An 18,508-nucleotide genomic window follows, 5' to 3' on the forward strand; every position below is an offset into this window, starting at 1 on the left:
GATGAGTTTACTTCCTCTTTCATTCCCTGCAAAGGTAAAGCATAATGGACTACTATGCATCGCATCGCATAGTAGTCCATTATGTGTCACTTACCTGACACAGGAACCAGCGAAGTCACCGCTGTCCCCTGTAGTCCGGAGCATCCATCTTCTCGGTGGGTCTCGCTGCTCCGCCGCTGTCATTTGACGAAACTGCGATGACGTCACTCCCGCACATGCGCACGGGAGCCTCCACCCGTTGACAGCGGCGTGCTCAGTGCGCCTGTGCGCCGCTGTCTACGGTGCATGCGCCGCAGACAGCGGCGCCTGTGTTTTGGCAAATATCTCCTAAACCGTGTAGGTTTAGGAGATATTTCTTGGACCTACAGGTAAGCCTTAATCTAAGCTTATCTGTAGGTCAAAGTGGTTTGTAAGGCTGCTTTCACACTGCAGCGGGAGTGGCGTCGGCGGTAAAGTGCCGCTATTTTTAGCGGCGCTTTACTGTCGTTTTAGCGGCGGTGTGCGGGCGCTAGCGGGGTGGTTTTAACCCCCGCTAGCGGCCGAAAAGGGGTTAAACCCGCCCGCAAAGCACCGCTGCAGCGGCGCTTTGCCGGCGGTATTGCAGCGGTGTCCCATTGATTTCAATGGGTAGGAGCGGTTTAGGAGCGGTGAATACACCGCTCCTTCACCGCTGCAAAGATGCGGCTAGCAGGACTTTTTTCACCGTCCTGCCAGCGCATCGCTCCAGTGTGAAAGCCCTCCGGCTTTCACACTGGAGTTAAAGGGGACGGTTTTTTTCAGGCATTACACAGGCGCTATTTTTAGCGCTGTAACGCCTGAATACCGCCCCAGTGTGAAAGCAGCCTAAGGGGTTACGACCACTTTAAGACCAACTCGTTTTTTTTTGTTTTGTTTTTTTGCAAATTTATCCAGCAATCCCGTTTAGGACTGTGCATGTGCGGCTACGCATTGAAGATGTAAACGAACACCAGAAGATCAGGGTAAGTATGTGCCTGGGTGGGTTTTTTTTTTCATTCGGGTGAGGTGGGGGGTGGGGGGGGGGGGGTTTCAGAAAGGATAAGTGTACTTTGTCTGAAAATGAACTGATCCTCTTAAATTGCAGCATACAGGAAACGTTTCCTAGACAGCGGTAGCAATTTAGTGAAATGCCTGATATCTCTTGATGCTTGGGCTTGGTAATGATAGGTTCACTTCAGCAGTCCCATGGCAGATACTCCTATTAGACTAATCTTGTTTCTAGGATCTCCTCACCTTCCCAGACTGGTGAGCCAAGAAAAAGGCCGGCCCCTGTGCAAAGCAGCCAAGTCTCCTCTCTGCTGTCCTGCTGTGACTGTGCTGGAATAATGTCATGGTGTTGACAGGAGCTGCTGAGAGATTGTCGGCAAGGCTTGACTGATAGCTGGTTCCTTGGCAGGAGCAGTCCCTATGCATTTGTCGAACAAGTGTCCTGGCACAATGGCCAAGTCCACCGCTTACGGGTCAGGGGTTATTGCCGGTGAGTAGAATTACGCTTACTCTTTACTAGTGCACATTTACTAGGGCCTTCACTATAGGATAGCTTTCCTCTGTGCTAATTATGACAAACACATGAGATGGGATGGCTTGTGTCATGTTCTAGCTGCATATGTTGCTAGGACTAAAAATTTGACTTGCTCAGGCCATGGGACACATGAGCGTTTACTCAATACCCTTTTGTAAACTGTCTTACATGGCAGAATGGTTATCCTATAAGCTGAACAATGGCCTAAATGCATCGGAGGATACTAAATGTCTCTTTAAAGAGGAAGTAAACCCTGATGAGTTTACTTCCTCTTTCATTCCCTGTAAAGGCAAAGCATAATGGACTACTATGCATCGCATACTACTCCATTATGTGTCACTTACCTGACACAGGAGCCAGCGATGTCACCGCTGTCCCCTGTAGTTCCGAGCATCCATCTTCTTGGTGGGTCTCCGTGGTTCTCGCTGCTCCGGCGCTGTGATTCGCCGGAACATCGATGACGTCACTCCCGCGCATGCGCACGGGAGCCGAGACTCGCGGCATTGCCGTCATCGACGATGCCCCGCTCAGTGCGCCTGCGCGCCGCTGTCTACGGCGCATGCGCCGTAGATAGCGGTGCCCGTCTTCGGGCAAATATCTCCTAAACCATATAGGTTTGGGAGATATTTCTTGGACCTACAGGTAAGCCTTAATCTAGGCTTACCTGTAGGTCAAAGTGGTTTGTAAGGGTTTACAACCACTTTAACCACTTTCAGAGACCAGACCATTTTGCTGGCTTAAGACCAGACCACTTTTTGCGATTCGGCACTTGCGTCGCTTTAACTGACAATTGCGCGGTCGTACGACGTGGCTCCCAAACAAAATTGACGTCCTTTTTTCCCCACACAAAAATAGAGCTTTATTTTGGTGGTATTTGATCACCCCTGCGGTTTTTATAAACAAAAATAGAGTGACAATTTTCAAAAAAACGCATTATTTTTTACTTTTTGTTATAATAAATATCCCCCAAAAATATATATATAAAAAAAACATTTTTTTCCCTCAGTTTAGGCCGATGCGTATTCTTCTACATATTTTTGGTAAAAAAAAAAACGCAATAAGTGATTATTGATTGGTTTGCGCAAAAGTTATAGCGTTTACAAAATAGGGGATAGTTTTATGGCATTTCTATTAATAATTTTTTTTTTTACTAGTAATGGCGGCGATCAGCGATTTTTATTGTGACTGCGACATTATGACAGACACATCGGACATTTTTGACACATTTTTGGGACCATTGTCATTTATACAGCAATCACTGCTATACAAATGTATTTATTTTATTTATTTATTTCAGTTACTTATATAGCGCCATCAATTTACGCAGCGCTTTACATATACATTGTACATTCACATCTGTCCCTACCCTTAAGGAGCTTACAATCTAAGATCCCTAACTCACATTCATACATACTACGGACAATTTAGACAGGATCCAATTATTGCACTGATTCCTGTGTAAATGACACTGGCAGTGAAGGGATTATCCAGGGGGTGGCAGTGTAGAGGTTAAGTGTTCCTAGGGGTGTGTTACTAACTGTGAGGGGCTGGGCTTTGTGTTAGTGAACACTGATCTCTGCTCCAATCACATGGAACAGAGATCAGCGTCACTTGTTGCTAGGCAGAATGCGGAGATGCTGTTTACAACGGCATCTCCCCGTTCAGCCTCCCCACGTGAGACGATCGCGGGTATCCCCGCGGCGATCGAGCCCGCGGGACCTGCGACCGGACTCACAGGGGTCCCGACCGGCACGCGAGCGCACGATGGCAGGGCGGCATATAGACATAGACGTACCTGTACGCCAATATGCCTGCCCGTGTCATTCTGCTGACGTACATCGGCGTGCGCCGGTCGGGAACTGGTTAATTAGGGCTAGAAAAAAATGGGAAATGCTCCCCCAGAAATGGGATTTGTAGGCAGCAGAATTATGGGTCAAATTGTATTTATAAATAATCCAAAGTTTATTGGTAAAAAAAAAAGGGAAAATGTAAACATAGAAATTAAAAAATTAGCTCCAGCGGACAATAATACTGTAAATGTAATACTGTAAAAAATGTGGATATACAATACAGACGCCTTAAAGGAGGAAAGAAGACCTATTTTAAAGGGATCTCCACGCAGAACCAAAACTCTCTTTCGATTTTGCACTTTGGATACACACCTTGGGGTAACTATGTGAAATGTTTGTGCCATGTTTGTATATATACCATGTGTGCACACAATAGCTGCTACACATTTACGGTGTGTTTTTTCCAGCAGACTGCCCCTCTGAAGAAGACCCCATTAGGTTGGGTTGAAACGCGTCAGAGCATTTTTCTTACACTTTGGACAACTGTTACTATTTGTTTGTATGAAATTTCAGTCTGTATTGACTGAAAAGACATGAAAAGATTTCTAGTACAAGGAATGACACTAAACAACAATTTGAGTAAATGTGGGAGCCATGGGGCCCAATACATACAAGTCTAGCCACTCTCTTATCTTATTCAAGGTTCAGCCAGTTAAAGCCTGAAGCTCTCTTTTGTCTTCTTTTGTTGGACATGTGCTCCACCTTGATAATAACATATACGGTATATGTTTGATGTGCCTCGAGTCATTTCCATTACTGCGTTCTGTTCTATGCTACTTTTTTTGTATGTTATGAGTCTTATTTTTTTTTATTTTGCTCTTGGCGCTTTTAGCACTTCAGCATTTATTCATTTTAATGGCCAGAATAAATTAAGGTTCTGCCCAATGAAATAAACTCCCAAACTCTTCTAAACTCTTCTAAACTGGTTTAAAAAAATGCAGCTTAGGTAAGTTTTTAACGCAGATTTTCTCCTGTGAGGATAAATCACATTTACAACAAACCAATGTGCATGAAGCCTAATAATAAAAGTATGGAACGTAAAAATTTGACTTAAATGATCTGCTTTTTTTCTATTCTGGGCAATATTAAGCCCCATACACACTAATGATACTGGGGTTATGGCAACTAGCTGCTGCCATAGAACCAGAATTTAACGTCAAAGTAATGACATATATTTACCGTGTGTGGTCGGCAAGTGGATAATTGCTCTTCCTGCCAAAACATTTATCCAAATACATAAAGCAAACAAGATTTAATTTTTTTTTCCATTCATGTGTATTACTGAATTTTTTAAGCCCCGTACACACTATCAGATTTTCTGCTTATTTTTTCCTTCAGATTTACTAAAACCATATAATATGAGGTCAAACCTTAGGAGTTGTATGCAATCAGGCAGGCTCTTGCACTACAAGGCTTTGGTAAATCTGAAGACAGAAATCGGCAGAAAATCTGATAGTGTGTATGGGGCTTAAAGTGGTTGTAAACCCTTACAAACCACTTTGACCTACAGGTAAGCCTAGATTAAGGCTTACCTGTAGGTCCAAGAAATATCTCCTAAACCTATACGGTTTAGGAGATATTTATCCGAAGACAGCTCATTATGCCTTTGCCTTGCAGGTTGCTTTTTTTTTTCTTTTTTTTCCCCCATGGGTTTACAACCACTTAAAAAAATTCAGTAATACACATGAATGGAAAAAAATGTAATCTTGTTTGCTTTATGTATTTGGATACATTTTTTGACAGGAACTGCAATTATCCACTTGCCTACCGCACACGGTAAATATATGTCATTACTTTGACGTTAAATTCTGGTTCTAAGGCAGCAGCTAGTTGCCATAACCCCAGTATCATTATTTACTGTGGGTGATTATCTACAAGATATAAGTATTCCCAGTGGCTGATTTGCCACAGGATCTCTTTTATAGGCTTCCCGGTCGTTTCCAAGCTTACCGGAGCCGTTGGTAAACCTGGAAACGATCTGGTGCGACCAATGGCTAGACCGGAAGTCAAGTGAGGGCAAGATGGCCTCCACTCGGCTCTATGTCCTTGGAGGACCGGAGTGACTTCCAGCGTCACTTCCGGTTCTCGGGCAGATAGGAAGGATTTTGTTTTTTCCTGAAGTCCAAATGTCATTTTTGTTTTCTGCTTTTAAAAGTAAATGAGAGATCTGGGGTGGCCAGCTGTAGACCTGCATTGTGAAAATGAACAACAAATCAAAACCATTATATAGCCTTGCAATTGTTCATTTGGAGAATTTTACATGTAAAAATAAAAAGAACATGGACAATAAAACCGATAGTACCGAATAATAATCGATAATACGGAGTTGGCCATATGTTTGCTGCTATAATATCCTCCACTCTTCTGAAAAGGCTTCCCACAATGTTGTACACCAGCCTTTCTCAACCATTTTACCCCAGGGGAACCCTTAAAGTGATTTTCAGGTCTCGAGGAACCCCTGATAAAACCCATTAATGGGGGGTCATTGGGAAGAATGCCCTTTTTTACAGTGGTGGTAAGAATGGCCCCCTTACAGAAAGCTATGAATATATTTGGTGTCATACCACTGGCTCCTCTAAGTGGCATTGGCTCAAAACTATGTAGGCACTATCAAATAGGAGATAAATCAGCCACAGCTCAAAGAACCCCTAGCCAAATCTGGAGGAAACTTAGGGTTCCACAGAACCCTGGTTGAGAATGGCTGTTTTAGACTGTGCCTCTGGGGAATCTGTGTCCATTAATCCTAAAGAGAATTTGTGGGGTTAAGTACTAATGTTTGATGAGAAAACCAATGGACATTCCAATTCCTCCCAAAGGTGTTCTAAAAGGGTTGAGGTCAGGGCTCTGTGCAGGCCCTACACACCAAACTGAAATGGGACATCCCATTCCAAAACCATGACCATTAATATTGAGTTGGCCCTCTCAACTGTAACAGCCTCCACTCTACTAGGCAAGATTTCTGTGGATGTCTGCTGGAATGTGTGCCCATGTGTGAGGTCCGGTACTGATGTATAGATGAGGGTACCTGGCTCACAGTTGGTGTTCCAAATCATCCCAAGGGTGTTCAGAGGGGTTGAGTTCAGGCTCTGTGAAGGCCACTCGAGTTCCTCCACACCAAACTCATCAAACCATATCTTAATGGATCTGGCTTTAGGCTGGGTTTACACTGGAGAACGCAGTGGCTCACAGCAGGAGTCCGGTGCGTCTCCATTCACCATTTCAGGTCCATTTTCAGCCCGAATTTTTGGCTGAATTCAGACCTGAAAGGGGCCAAAAGACGTACAGGGCTCCTGCGCAATTCTCACTGGAGGCGCTGCGAAGATGTGTGAAGCGGCTCCACAGAGAGACGATCACAATTTGTAAAAAAAAAATTGAAAACCATTTATCATTTTCCTTCTACTCCACAGTTATGTGACACTTTGTGTTGGCCTATCACATAAAATCCCAATAAAATACTTTTACGTTTTACGTTTTTGGTTGTAACATGACAAAATGTGGAAAATTTCAAGGGGTATGAATACTTTTTCAAGGCTCTGTACCTGCTCTGTTGCAGTGAATTTGCACAGAGCAGCCCAGATCCTCCTCTTCTCGAGTCCCTCTTCTGTGCTCCTGGCTCCTGTTGAGTGCCCCCCACAGTAAGCAGCTGTCTATGGGGGCAACCAGGCTGAGCTCCAGCTCCGTGTGTCCATTCAGTTTGGTTCGGCCCGCCCCCCTCTCTTTCTCTCGATTGGCTAACTGACTTTGATTGCCAGCAGCGGGAGTCAATGACGGCGCCGCTGTGTCTCAGCCAATCAGGAAGTAGAGTCCTGGACGACCGAAACACTCGTGGACAGAGATGGGGCTCAGGTAAGTATTAGGGGGGCCGAGGGGGGCTACTGTACACAGAAGGCTTTTTATCTTAATGAATAGAATGCATTAAGATAAAAAAAAAAAAAAAGACCTTCTGACTTTACAATCACGTATGCCTTGTACACACGGTCGCACATTCTGACCACAAAATCAGATTTTTTCCAGCGGATTTTGCCCTAAACTGGTGTTGCATACTCACGGTCAGACAAAGTTGTCGGAAAATCCGATCGTTCGCAACGTGATGACGTTCGTTCGTTACGACGGGACTACATTGAGGCTAGTAGCCAATTTCTTTGGTCTCGTAATTTGATCTGAGCATGCGTGGCACTTTGTCCGATTGGAATTCTCTACAAACGATCGGAAAAAGTCCGATGGGATTTTTTTTGTCGGAAAATTTGAGATCCTGCTCTCAAATTTTTTCCGTCGGAATTTCCGATAGAGCCCACACACACGATCGGATTTTCCATCAATATAATCCGATCGGACCTTTTCCGTCGGAATTTCCGACCGTGTGTTCAGGCCACTAGTCCTCATGCACACTGGATGTTTTTACAGCTGCTGTTTTTGACTTCAAATGTTTTTTTTTTTTCCACAGCCAGTAAACTCCCCAGCATGTCATCCTATGTGTCCATGCACACATGGGCTGTTATCAGCTGTTTTTTTGGCAGGGGCATTTTCTGGCAGAAAAAACCCCCCCCAGAACTAGTAGGTTTGAAGAGTAGTTTTTCAGCTGTAAAAACGCTCTACCGCTGAAAAACGCTGGAAAGAGCTAAAAAACTGAGTCTGAAAAACGCAGCTATTCTGCATTTATGAATGTTTTTGAGCCATAAGCTTTTGTGGGAGTATTGTTTTGCTAAAAAAAAAAAAAAAAACGCAAACGCTTAAAAACGCAAAAAAGAGATGCTAAAAAAAACCCTCACTGTTTTACAGCAGCATTCTACAGCTAAAGCTACTGGCATTTGTATATTCATCCAGCGTGCATGAGGCCTAATTATAAAATGATTTTCCTCTTCCGCTTACATAGAAGTCAGAAGTGTCATGTTGACCCGATTCGATGTCAGATCATTAAATTACATTTTTAGTGTGTACACGGACCTCGTACTTCTGGTATTTTGTTTCACCTGCAAAACCGCAGAAATACTTTGCGTTCATATTTCATTTACCGTGACTGACGGGCCTCACTGTGTTTCCAAACGAGATTAAAATACAAAAGAAAATGAAATAAAAGAAAAAAGAAAAGAAAGTGACAAGGGAAACTGGAAGCTCGAGGTACAAAGTCGCGATGTATCGGTTCACCGGCGATAGAGCAGCTAATGGCTCTGCTGGAGTCAGGCGGTCTGTCGTTCGCTTCAGTCTGAAGGCCTGCGTTTGTTCTGCAGCATTAAATTACACCTCAACTTCACACTTTGACAATGTGCTAAAAGAAAGAGATCCTGCTGTGTATGTTGAAGGTCTGCCCCAGTGAAAGTAACCACGAAATCCAAAGGCGACCTCTGAGGCCCATTTACAGCATATTAATAAGGCGCTCTTAGCCCTTGTACACAGGGTCAGACATTCCGACGGAAAATGTCCGATCGTACCGTGTTGTCGGATAATCCGACCGTGTGTGGGCTCCATCTGACTTTTTCCGTCAGGAATGTCCGACCAACAAAGTTTGAGAGCTGGATATAAAAAAAATTCCGACAACATGCTCCGTAGAGAATTCCGATCGGACAAAGTGCCACGCATGCTCAGATCAAATTCCGAGACCAAAGCTATTGGCTATTAGCCTGAACGTAGTCCGTCGTAACTAAATTACGTCATCACGTTACAAACGATCAGATTTTTCCGACAACTTTGTCCAACCGTGTGTATGCAACACCAGTTTCGGACAAAATCCGTCAGAAAAAATCAGACGGATTTTGTTGTCGGAATGTCCGACCCGTGTGTACAAGGGCTTAGGCTTGATTCACACTATTGCGTTTTTTTGAAGCATTTTGCAGAAATACAGGGAATTTTTTTTAACATGTGTTTCTATGGAACACATTCACATCAATGCATTTTTGTGCCTCTGCGTTTTTGGAAAGGGTCGGGAATTTTTTTTTTTCATGCAAAATGCAGCGTTTTGCATGTAATAAAAGTCAATGGACCTGCATCCAAAACGCAAGTACCGCGTTTTTTACCCTGTTTTTGCCACGATTTGCATTTTGCATTTTTTTTCTTTCATTTTTTACACTGTATATAGATGGTTACTAAGCAACCACACTGTAAAAAAAAACGCAAAGCGCGGCAAAAACGTGTGCCCAAAAACACGGCAAGCACCGCAAAAAGCACTGCAGAAACGCTCAAAAGCAACATGCATAGATGTGAATCGATACTAAACCCCTGTACACAGGGTCGGAAATTCCAACGGAAAATGTCCGATCGGACCGCGTTGTCGGATAATCCGTCTGCGTGTGGGCTCCATCTGACTTTTTCCGTCGGAATGTCCGACCAACAAAGTTTGAGAGCTGAATATAAAAAATTTCCGACAATATGATCCGGTCGGACTTTGTAGAGAATTCCGATCGGACAAATTGCCACGCATGCTCAGATCAAAGTACGAGACCAAAGCTATTGGCTACTAGCCTCAACGTAGTCCCGTCGTAACTACATAATGTCATCACGTTCCAAACGATCGGATTTTCCAACCACTATGTCCGACCGTGTGTAACACCAGTTTCGGACAAAATCCGCTGGAAAAAAATCTGATTTTGTGGTCGGAATGTCTGACCGTGTGTACAGGGCATAAGTAATTTTTTTTTCATCAATACGTTTTTATAGTTTTACATCAGATACATATAAAGACACTGTATACATTGTGCTTGTTCATATATAATCACATGTTGATTAATAAACACAAACATATTTATGGATCTGCTAACTTACCTCCTTTGTGCAGTTGGTTTTGCACAGAGCAACCCAGATCCTCCTCTTCTCGGGTCCCTCTTTGCTGCTCCTGGCCTCTCCCTCCTATCTAGTGCCCCCTCAGCCAGCAGCTCTCTATGGGGGCACCCAAGCTGAGTCGGGGCTCTGACCTGGCCCCACCCCTCTCTCCCCTGATTGGTTGACTGACTTTGACAGCTGCAGGAGCCAGTGGCGCTGCTGCTCTGTCTCAGTCAATCAGGAGGAGAGTCCTGGATGGCTTAGACACTCGTGGACATCGCTGGAGAGAGATGGGGCTCAGGTAAGTATTAGGGGGCTGGGGAGGCTGCTACATTCAGAAGGCTTTTTTTTTTATCTTAATGCATTAAATGCGTTAAGATAAAAAACCTTCTGCATTTATAACCCCTTTAAAAAAAACGTCACATCTAAGTATACAGGCATCCGGGGTAAAGCTGTCCACATAAACAGCCCTCCACCCCGTTCCTAGAAAACCTAGCAAAGTGTCCCGATCGGTGATTGTTAACTTGTGATCTGTCCGATATTTTCTGCTTGTCCCCTATCCCTATTGTTAGTTTATTCTATGTGTGGCCCAAGACAATTCCTCTTTTTCCAATGTGGCCCGGAAAAGACCAAAAGTTTGGACACCCCTGGTCTAGATCTATGTTTGTCCCAAGCGTGTTTAAATTGATTTACTGTAGACTGACTCATTTACCTCTCCTGGAAGTTTGCTCTAAGCATCAAACATAGGCATGTGCACAGGGTGTGCCTGAGCACACCCTAATCGCCCCATGTGGGACCGATTCCCCCTGCTTCCTGGCACCCCCGTTTCCCCCCGCAGTGCTGCCAGCTTCGACTCCTCTCCCGCCAGCTGCTGTGGAGGATGTTTCAGGATTGAGAACAGGGGAAGTGGCCAGTAAATATTTAATTTCCTGGCCCCTTCCTTTTCTTTATTCTTAGCCGAAGCATAGTAAACTATGTTTACTGTGCTTCAGTTTGTGAATGAACAGGAAGCCTCTCAGCACAGAGTGCTTCCCATTAGTTCACTGTCCAGTGCAGCTGAGGCTGCAGAGAAAGGGACTGGGGAATCCGTGTCCTCAATCCCTTTCTCTGCCTCAAAAGTGAGACACCAGGGGTCTGTTTTATATATATTTCACCAAAGCCCCCCAACAGGGCCCCTAAAAAATTGTAAAGAAATAATTAAAAAAAATTAAGAAATGATAAAATAATATTAAAAATAAAAAAACTGCTGACACCGTACACTGCCCTACTGACACCAATCTCTGCTCTACTGACCCCGTCCACTGCTCTGCTGATATACTTGCATGTGTGTTTGTGCTCTGGGGTGCACACCCTAATGAAATGGGCCGCGCACACCAATGGCAACTATTCTTACTGTAAAATATTACCTACTAAGGTTAGTTTTGAACTTTCCTCCTGCTAGCTTGAGGTCATTCCCCATGTATTTTTTGTATTTTTTTTATTCTTTATTTTAGATAAATCAGCAAAAAAGTTGCAAACTTTGCACACAACTTCAAATCAGGAAAAAACAAGTGGCACATAACCACGGTACACAGTGATGAGAAGATGTCCCCGTGTTCTCAATCATGGCTTCATATTGAAAATACTGCTCTCCTTAAAGCGGAGGTCCACCCTAAAGTGGACCTTCCGCTCATTGGAACCCCCCCCCCCTCCGGCGCCACAATTGGCACCTTTCAGGGGGGAGGGGGTGCAGGTACCTGTACAGTACAGGTATCTGCACCCACTTCCGGCATAGCTATCTGCGGAAAGGGGCGTAGATTACGCCCCTTTCCGAAAGTCCCCCGCTGCCTGCTGGGAAACACACAGATCCCAGAGGCAGCGGGACCATCCTTATTGCGCAGCGCGTCTCGCGCATGCGCAGTAGGGAACCGGGAAATGAAGCCGAAAGGCTCCACTTCCTGATTCCCATACCCAAGATGGCGGCGGCAGCACCCGAGAGACGATCGAGAGATCGGCTTCAGGTGACGACATGGCGGGCGCGCTGGACGGGTAAGTGTCCTTATTTTAAAAGTCAGCAGCTGCAGTAAAAAAAAACGGCGGAACTCCCGCTTTAACCTTATTTTACACACACTTAAAGAGGAAGTAAAGACAAAATAAAAAAACGCACTCTGCAAGGCAAAGGCATAATGAGCTAGTATGCATAGCATACTAGCTCGTTATAAATAACTTAGCTGAGAACGAAGCCCCCGAAGCGGTCCTCCGTCTTCCTCTTCGCCGCTGCCATGGATCCCGGAGCGACTTCCGGGTCTCGCTACTCTGGCGCTGTGATTCGCCGGAGCCGCGATGACGTCACTCCCGCGCATGTGCACGGAGCCGACACGAGCGGCATGTTGCCGCGATCTGCGGAGCATGCGCCATAGACAGCGGCGGCTGTCTTCAGGTAAATATCTCCTAAACCGTGTAGGTTTAGGAGATATTTCTTGGACCTACAGGTAAGCCTTAATCTAGGTTTACCTGTAGGTCAAAGTGGTTTGTAAGGGTTTACAACAACTTTAAAACGGACCTACAGTCATTTTTTTCAACTTTCCATCTAATAAATCTTCTGCCCTTGTAGTTGTTTTAACATTGGATATTAAATTTTTTTTTTCTGCCAGTAAATAACTTACACAGCCCACTTTCTGTTTCTTGTCTGGTCATTAGCCTAGGCTTATGACATCATGCACAGCTCTCTCTCTCACTCTCATGAGAGTTTGCCAGGAAAGGGGGGGGGGGGTGAGTCATAAGAGGGCCAATGAGAGCTGGATGGAGGGCTGCAGAGCTGGAGGTGGGCCTCTGTGTAAATCCAGGAAGTGAACAGGCAGCAGCTTCAGCTGCCCACAGTTGAAATGGTTGCAGCCAGACTCAGTGGAGGGAGATTTATACAGCATATTTGGCAAGTACAGAATCATAGTATATATAAAATAATATGCAAAGTGGTTGGAGGGAAGCTTCAGAATGGCAAAGATGTTTTTTTATTACAAATTATGTGAGCAGACTGTAGTTCCTCTTTAAAGAGGGAGTCCACCCCGAAAAAAATGTATTAAAAGCCAGCAGCTATAAATACTACAGCTGCTGACTTTTAATAAATGGACACTCACCTGTCCCGGGTTCCAGCGATGTTGGCAGCCGAGACCGATCGATCGCTCGGCTCTCGGCTGCTGCCGTCGCCATTCTTGGTGACGGAATCAGGAAGTGAAGTGCCGCGCCTTGACTTCCCGGTTCCCTACTGCGCATGCGCGAGTCGCTCAGCACAATGGGAATGGTCCGCGGTGTCTCTGGGACCCGTGTGTGTCCCAGCAGACAGCGCGGCGGGACAGGAAGAGGCATAGACTCCCTTGGGAGTCTATGCCCGGAAGTGGGTGCAAATACCTGTCTTAGACCGGTATCTGAACCCCCTCCCCCTGAAAGGTGCCAACTGTGACACCGGAGGGGGGGGGAGGGTTCCGATGAGCGGAAGTTCCACTTTAGGGTGGAACTCTGCTTTAAGTTTTAGTTTACATACCCTTCATTTTATTTAATTTTTTAAGATTTCATTCATCCCTCCCCCCTTCTTTTCTTTAGTTAAAGTGACACTAAAGGTCATTTTTTTTTTTTTTTTTTTAATAACAAACATCTCATACCTCCACTGTGCAGCTTGTTTTGCACAGAGTGGCCCCGAGCCTGGTCTTCTGGGGTCCCTCGGCGGCTCTCTCGCCTTGCGGGCGTGCTTCCGAGTCCAGCATTCGGCTTCTATAAACACCAAATGCAGGGCTCAGCCCCACCCCCAGAGGCCACATTATTGGATTTAATTGACAGCAGCAGGAACCAATGGCTGCGGTGCTATCAATCTATCCAATCAACAGCCGAGAACACCCTAGCAGAGAGAAGGCGCGTCCCCGTGGGACAACTTAGAGGGTTCAGATAAGTAAAATGGGCGGTGCTGGGGGCCGGTCACTTACATGTGTTTTTTCACCTTAATGCATAGGATGCATTAAAGTGGGGGTGACCCCTAAAACAAAAAAAATTAAAAGTCAGCAGCTACAAATACTACAGCTTCTGACTTTTAATAATCGGACACTTACCTGTCACAGTGTCCAGCAATGCGGGGGAACGAAGCCCCCCCTCGTTGCGGCACCATCATTCGTACTGTGGGCACCCGGCTGTGGCTTCACAGCCGGGGACCCACTGCGTATACGCGAGCGGCGCAGGGCGCCGTGATTCACCGCACAGTCATCTGGGACATGTGACAGGTCCCAGATGACTGTGCGGCGCGAGGGGAAGTGATGTCACCAGCCCGGACAATGAAGAAGACAGATTACGAGGGACCCCCTAGCAACAGGCATTTAGAGGTGAGTAAAAAAAACTTTTTTTCCGATTTTTTTTTTTTTTTTTTTTTTTTTTTTTTAAGAATTTTGAACTATTTTTTATTTTTTGGTGGCAACACCACTTTAAGGTGAAAAAACACGAACCTTTACAACCCCTTTAAAGAGGAAGTAAACCCTGATGAGTTTACTTCCTCTTTCATTCCCTGCAAAGGTAAAGCATAATGGATTACTATGCATCGCATCGCATCGCATAGTAGTCCATTATGTGTCACTTACCTGACACAGGAGCCAGCGAAGTCACCGCTGTCCCCTGTAGTCCGGCGCATCCATCTTCTCGGTGGGTCTCGCTGCTCCGCCGCTGTCATTCGGCGAAGCCGTCACTCCCGCGCATTCACACAGGAGCCGCCACTCGCGGCATATCGCCGTTGACCGCATGCGCCATAGACAGCCTGTCTTTCGGCAAATATCTCCTAAACCATGTAGGTTATTTCTTGGACCTACAGGTAAGCCGTAATCTAGGCTTACCTGTAGGTCAACGTTGGTTGTAAGGGTTTACAACCACTTTAAACTACATCCTGACATATTTAGCCAACGCACCATCGCACACGGGTTTTAAAGCAACTTTCAGATGTGAACCATATGAGCATTGTGGATCTCTGCATTATGAAAAAAATGGTGCATGAATATGCGTTGCTGTGTGTTGGCGGCGCAATAAAAAGGAACAGGTTGTCGTAATTCAAAATGCAATAACACACAAGCAATGAGTCAAAAAAAAAAATGTATAGAGCACAAATGTCACTTAGGTCTCATTATTTATTTTAGTCGAAGCCTCTTTCACTGGAACAATTGTACTCACTTTTCAGTTAAAGGTTAATAGTTCTTCTAAAGTTCAATGACTTTTCGGGATTGTTTCCCCCCTCCCAAACTTTTCTAGAGTTTGACAATAGCTTGCAGGCCTCTTCAGTGAAAGGCGTTCTTGTGACATAAATGGTCTTGTTATATCAAGGCCCCTCTATCTGTGCTCTGCTATTCAATGCCTTGTTCACCAACGGGCTGCTTTGTTCTGTTTCCAGGTACCGCCCAGAGACACTCGAGAGACATCCATAAGGAGGACCGACAGGGGACCTACTCAGAAAGGATCCAAATCAAGTTTTCTGCTTCTGTCTTCATGGAGAAGTATGAGAAAATTGGTAAAATCGGTGAAGGTTCCTATGGAATTGTCTTTAAATGCAGGAACAGAGACACGGGGCAGATTGTGGCAGTGAAGAAGTTCCTAGAATCCGAAGATGACCCGGTGATCAAGAAGATTGCTCTGCGCGAGATCCGCATGCTTAAGGTACCTGGGAGTTCTGTATGTGGTGCCTGGGTGTAAATATTTCTGGTTATATTTTAGATTTCTGATTTCATTTCAATCAGTACACTAATTGTATACATTGGGGTTGCACTGATTCCAGATTTTTATCGACAAGTAGCGATAGTTTTTGGTCAAGCACTCGGCGATGTAACGATACCTTTGCGGTGTCTTGCCAATGCTTGTTTGAATGAGCCCTCATCTGCGTGTATGCGACTTTTTATTTCCTTTACACTAGTTGCATAAAATGAGAATATATAAATACTGAACTGGCTTGCCATTACCCTTTTTATAAAACTAAATTATGTTATATATTTATTTATTAGGGTTACGCCGATACTGAGTATTTTCATGAAAAATGCTTCGATACCCAGAACCTTTGCGATTGTTCGATTTGAGTTAATGCAAAATGAATAGGCTCAAATCACACTGCAAAGAATTGCGTGCGATTTGAACAGAAATGCAGTTGCGATTCCTGTCCTGGTTTCCCCCACCACTCCTGGGTGGGACCCAGGATGAAATGACTTTGACAAGTCTGGGTTAACCCAGGAGCGGTGGGGGAAACCGCATACTGTACGATCGCACCGCATTCCTGTTCAAGTCGTATGCATTTCTTTGCAGTTGAATTTTAGCATATTATTCATTTTCGAGTATCGGGATATTTTCATGAGTACTCGTGAAAATGCTTGGTATCTGCGCGAACCCTAAGCCCTTGTACACACGGTCGGACATTTTGACAACCAAATCCGTTGGATTTTGTCCGACGGATTTTGTCTGAAACTGTTGCATACACACGGTCAGACAAAGTTGTCGGAAAATCCGATTGTACATAACATGATGACATTATTTCGTTACGACGGGACTACGTTCAGGCTAGTAGCCAATAGCTTTGGTCTAGGAATTTGATCGGAGCATGCGTGGCACTTTGTCCGTCGGAGTAGGCTACACATGATCGGAGTATGTCCGATCGGAACATTTTGTCTGAAAATTTTATGGACAAGTTGGAAAACTTGGTTTGTCGGATACTCCGACGGAAACAGTCCGATGGAGACCACACACAGTCGGATTATCCGACAAAACGGTCCGATAGGACACATTCCGTCGGAATCTCCGACCGTGTGTACAAGGGCTAATAAATATAAATAAATATATATATATATATATATATTTCATTTTTTATTATTATTACAATACAGGATTTATATAGTGCCAACAGTTTGCGCAGCGCTTTACAACAACATGAAACCAGATAGCGCAATTACAGTACGATTCAATACAGGAGAAATCAGAGGGCACTGCTCGTTTTGTAAATATGTGTGTGTATATATATATATATATATATATATATATATAATTTGTATAAAAGAGGTAATGGTAATGCAACTCAGAATTTATATTCTCATTTTATGCAAATAGCGTAAAGGAAATAAAAAGCTGCACTGTAGTGATGTGGTCTGCCAAAAATTAGGACAGGTTGTTTTTTTCGCGCAACGTTTTCTGATGAGCTATAACGCATTGCAGCTGACTGCTGCGGATAGAATTAAATGACTCATGATAAAAAAAAAGTAAAACAAAGACAAAAAACAAGCACTGCGCTTTACATTGCATCACAACACACATGCACAACTCGCACATCAGCAGGCATGTGTTTGCGCACCTTAATGCCGGTATTCTGGTGCGAGCCCCAATAACTCAACACAGGTAATTTTGGGAGTGGAACTTTCACCGTGGAGAACGAGTGTAAATCCTGCAGTTCCTTTAAATGTTTTGAAAGGTCCTCCATGCTAAATATACTCTCTAACACATAGGGTCCATGCACACTGGCTTTAAAAAAAAACACCAGTGCTCTTTTTGAGTATTTTTTTTTAATACTAGGATTTATGGCCTGTACACACGATCAGTTTTCCTGTCGGAATAAACTCTGAAGGTTTTTCCGACGGAATTCCGCTCAAGCTGTCTTGCATACACACAGTCACAACAAATTTCGACCGTCAAGAACGCGGTGACGTACAACGCGTACGACGGGACTAGAAATAGGGAGTTCAATACCGAGTGCGCCACCCTTTCGGCTCCTTCTGCTAATCTCGTGTTAGGCCCCTTTCACACTGACGTCCCGTTCAGGCCCGCCTGTCAGTTTTTCAGGCGGACCTGAACGGGTGCTCCATAGAGCTCTATGGAGCGTCGGATGTCAGCGGTGACATGTCCGCTGACATCCGACCCGCTCCGATCCGAAAAAGTGTAACGGAGGAAAAAGCTATTTTTCCATCCGTCTGCGGATCGGATCGGGTGACGACGGGCACTGCGGTCCGTCGTCATCCGATCTCCCATAGGGGAGAGCAGCGCTGTGACAGGTCTGTCCCTGCGCAGTGTGCAGAGACAGACCTGTCATCTCCCTGTCGATCCCCGCTGAGCAAACGGATATCCACAGGGCGGATCAGAATTGATCTGCCCCGTGTAAAAGGACCCCAAGTAGAAGTTTGGTGAGAGACGATTCGTGCTTTTCAGACTCTAGCTTTTCAGACTCGTGATTTTCAGACTCGTGATTTTCAGACTCGTGATTTTCAGAATCGTGATTTTCAGACTCGTGATTTTCAGACTCGTGATTTTCAGACTCGTGATTTTCATCAGACTCGTGCTTTTCAGACTCGTGATTTTCAGTTTTAACTGCTGTTCAGTTTGTGATAATTTTTTA

The 18,508-nt window shown here is 44.8% G+C and overlaps 1 protein-coding gene across 2 annotated transcripts in view; it reads left to right on the forward strand.

Moving 5' to 3' along the window:
• CDKL1 (cyclin dependent kinase like 1) overlaps window positions 1-18,508 on the forward strand; it is a 113,479-nt gene that overhangs the window by 20,221 nt on the left and 74,750 nt on the right. Inside the window, exons 1-2 of one of the 2 annotated variants that reach the window (XM_077467603.1) lie at window positions 1,348-1,495; window positions 15,539-15,801. In XM_077467603.1, the coding sequence (XP_077323729.1) occupies window positions 1,426-1,495; window positions 15,539-15,801 (333 nt within the window). In that variant the 5' untranslated portion in view covers window positions 1,348-1,425. Of the gene's footprint in view, window positions 1-1,347; window positions 1,496-15,538; window positions 15,802-18,508 lie in introns of those variants that run through there. The other variant, XM_077467604.1, reaches the window with a different exon arrangement.

The sequence above is a fragment of the Lithobates pipiens genome, unplaced genomic scaffold (genome assembly GCF_037356315.1).
Source record: "Lithobates pipiens isolate NorthernLeopardFrog02 unplaced genomic scaffold, aLitPip1_a1.2 Scaffold_57, whole genome shotgun sequence".
Classification (NCBI taxonomy): Eukaryota; Metazoa; Chordata; class Amphibia; order Anura; family Ranidae; genus Lithobates; species Lithobates pipiens.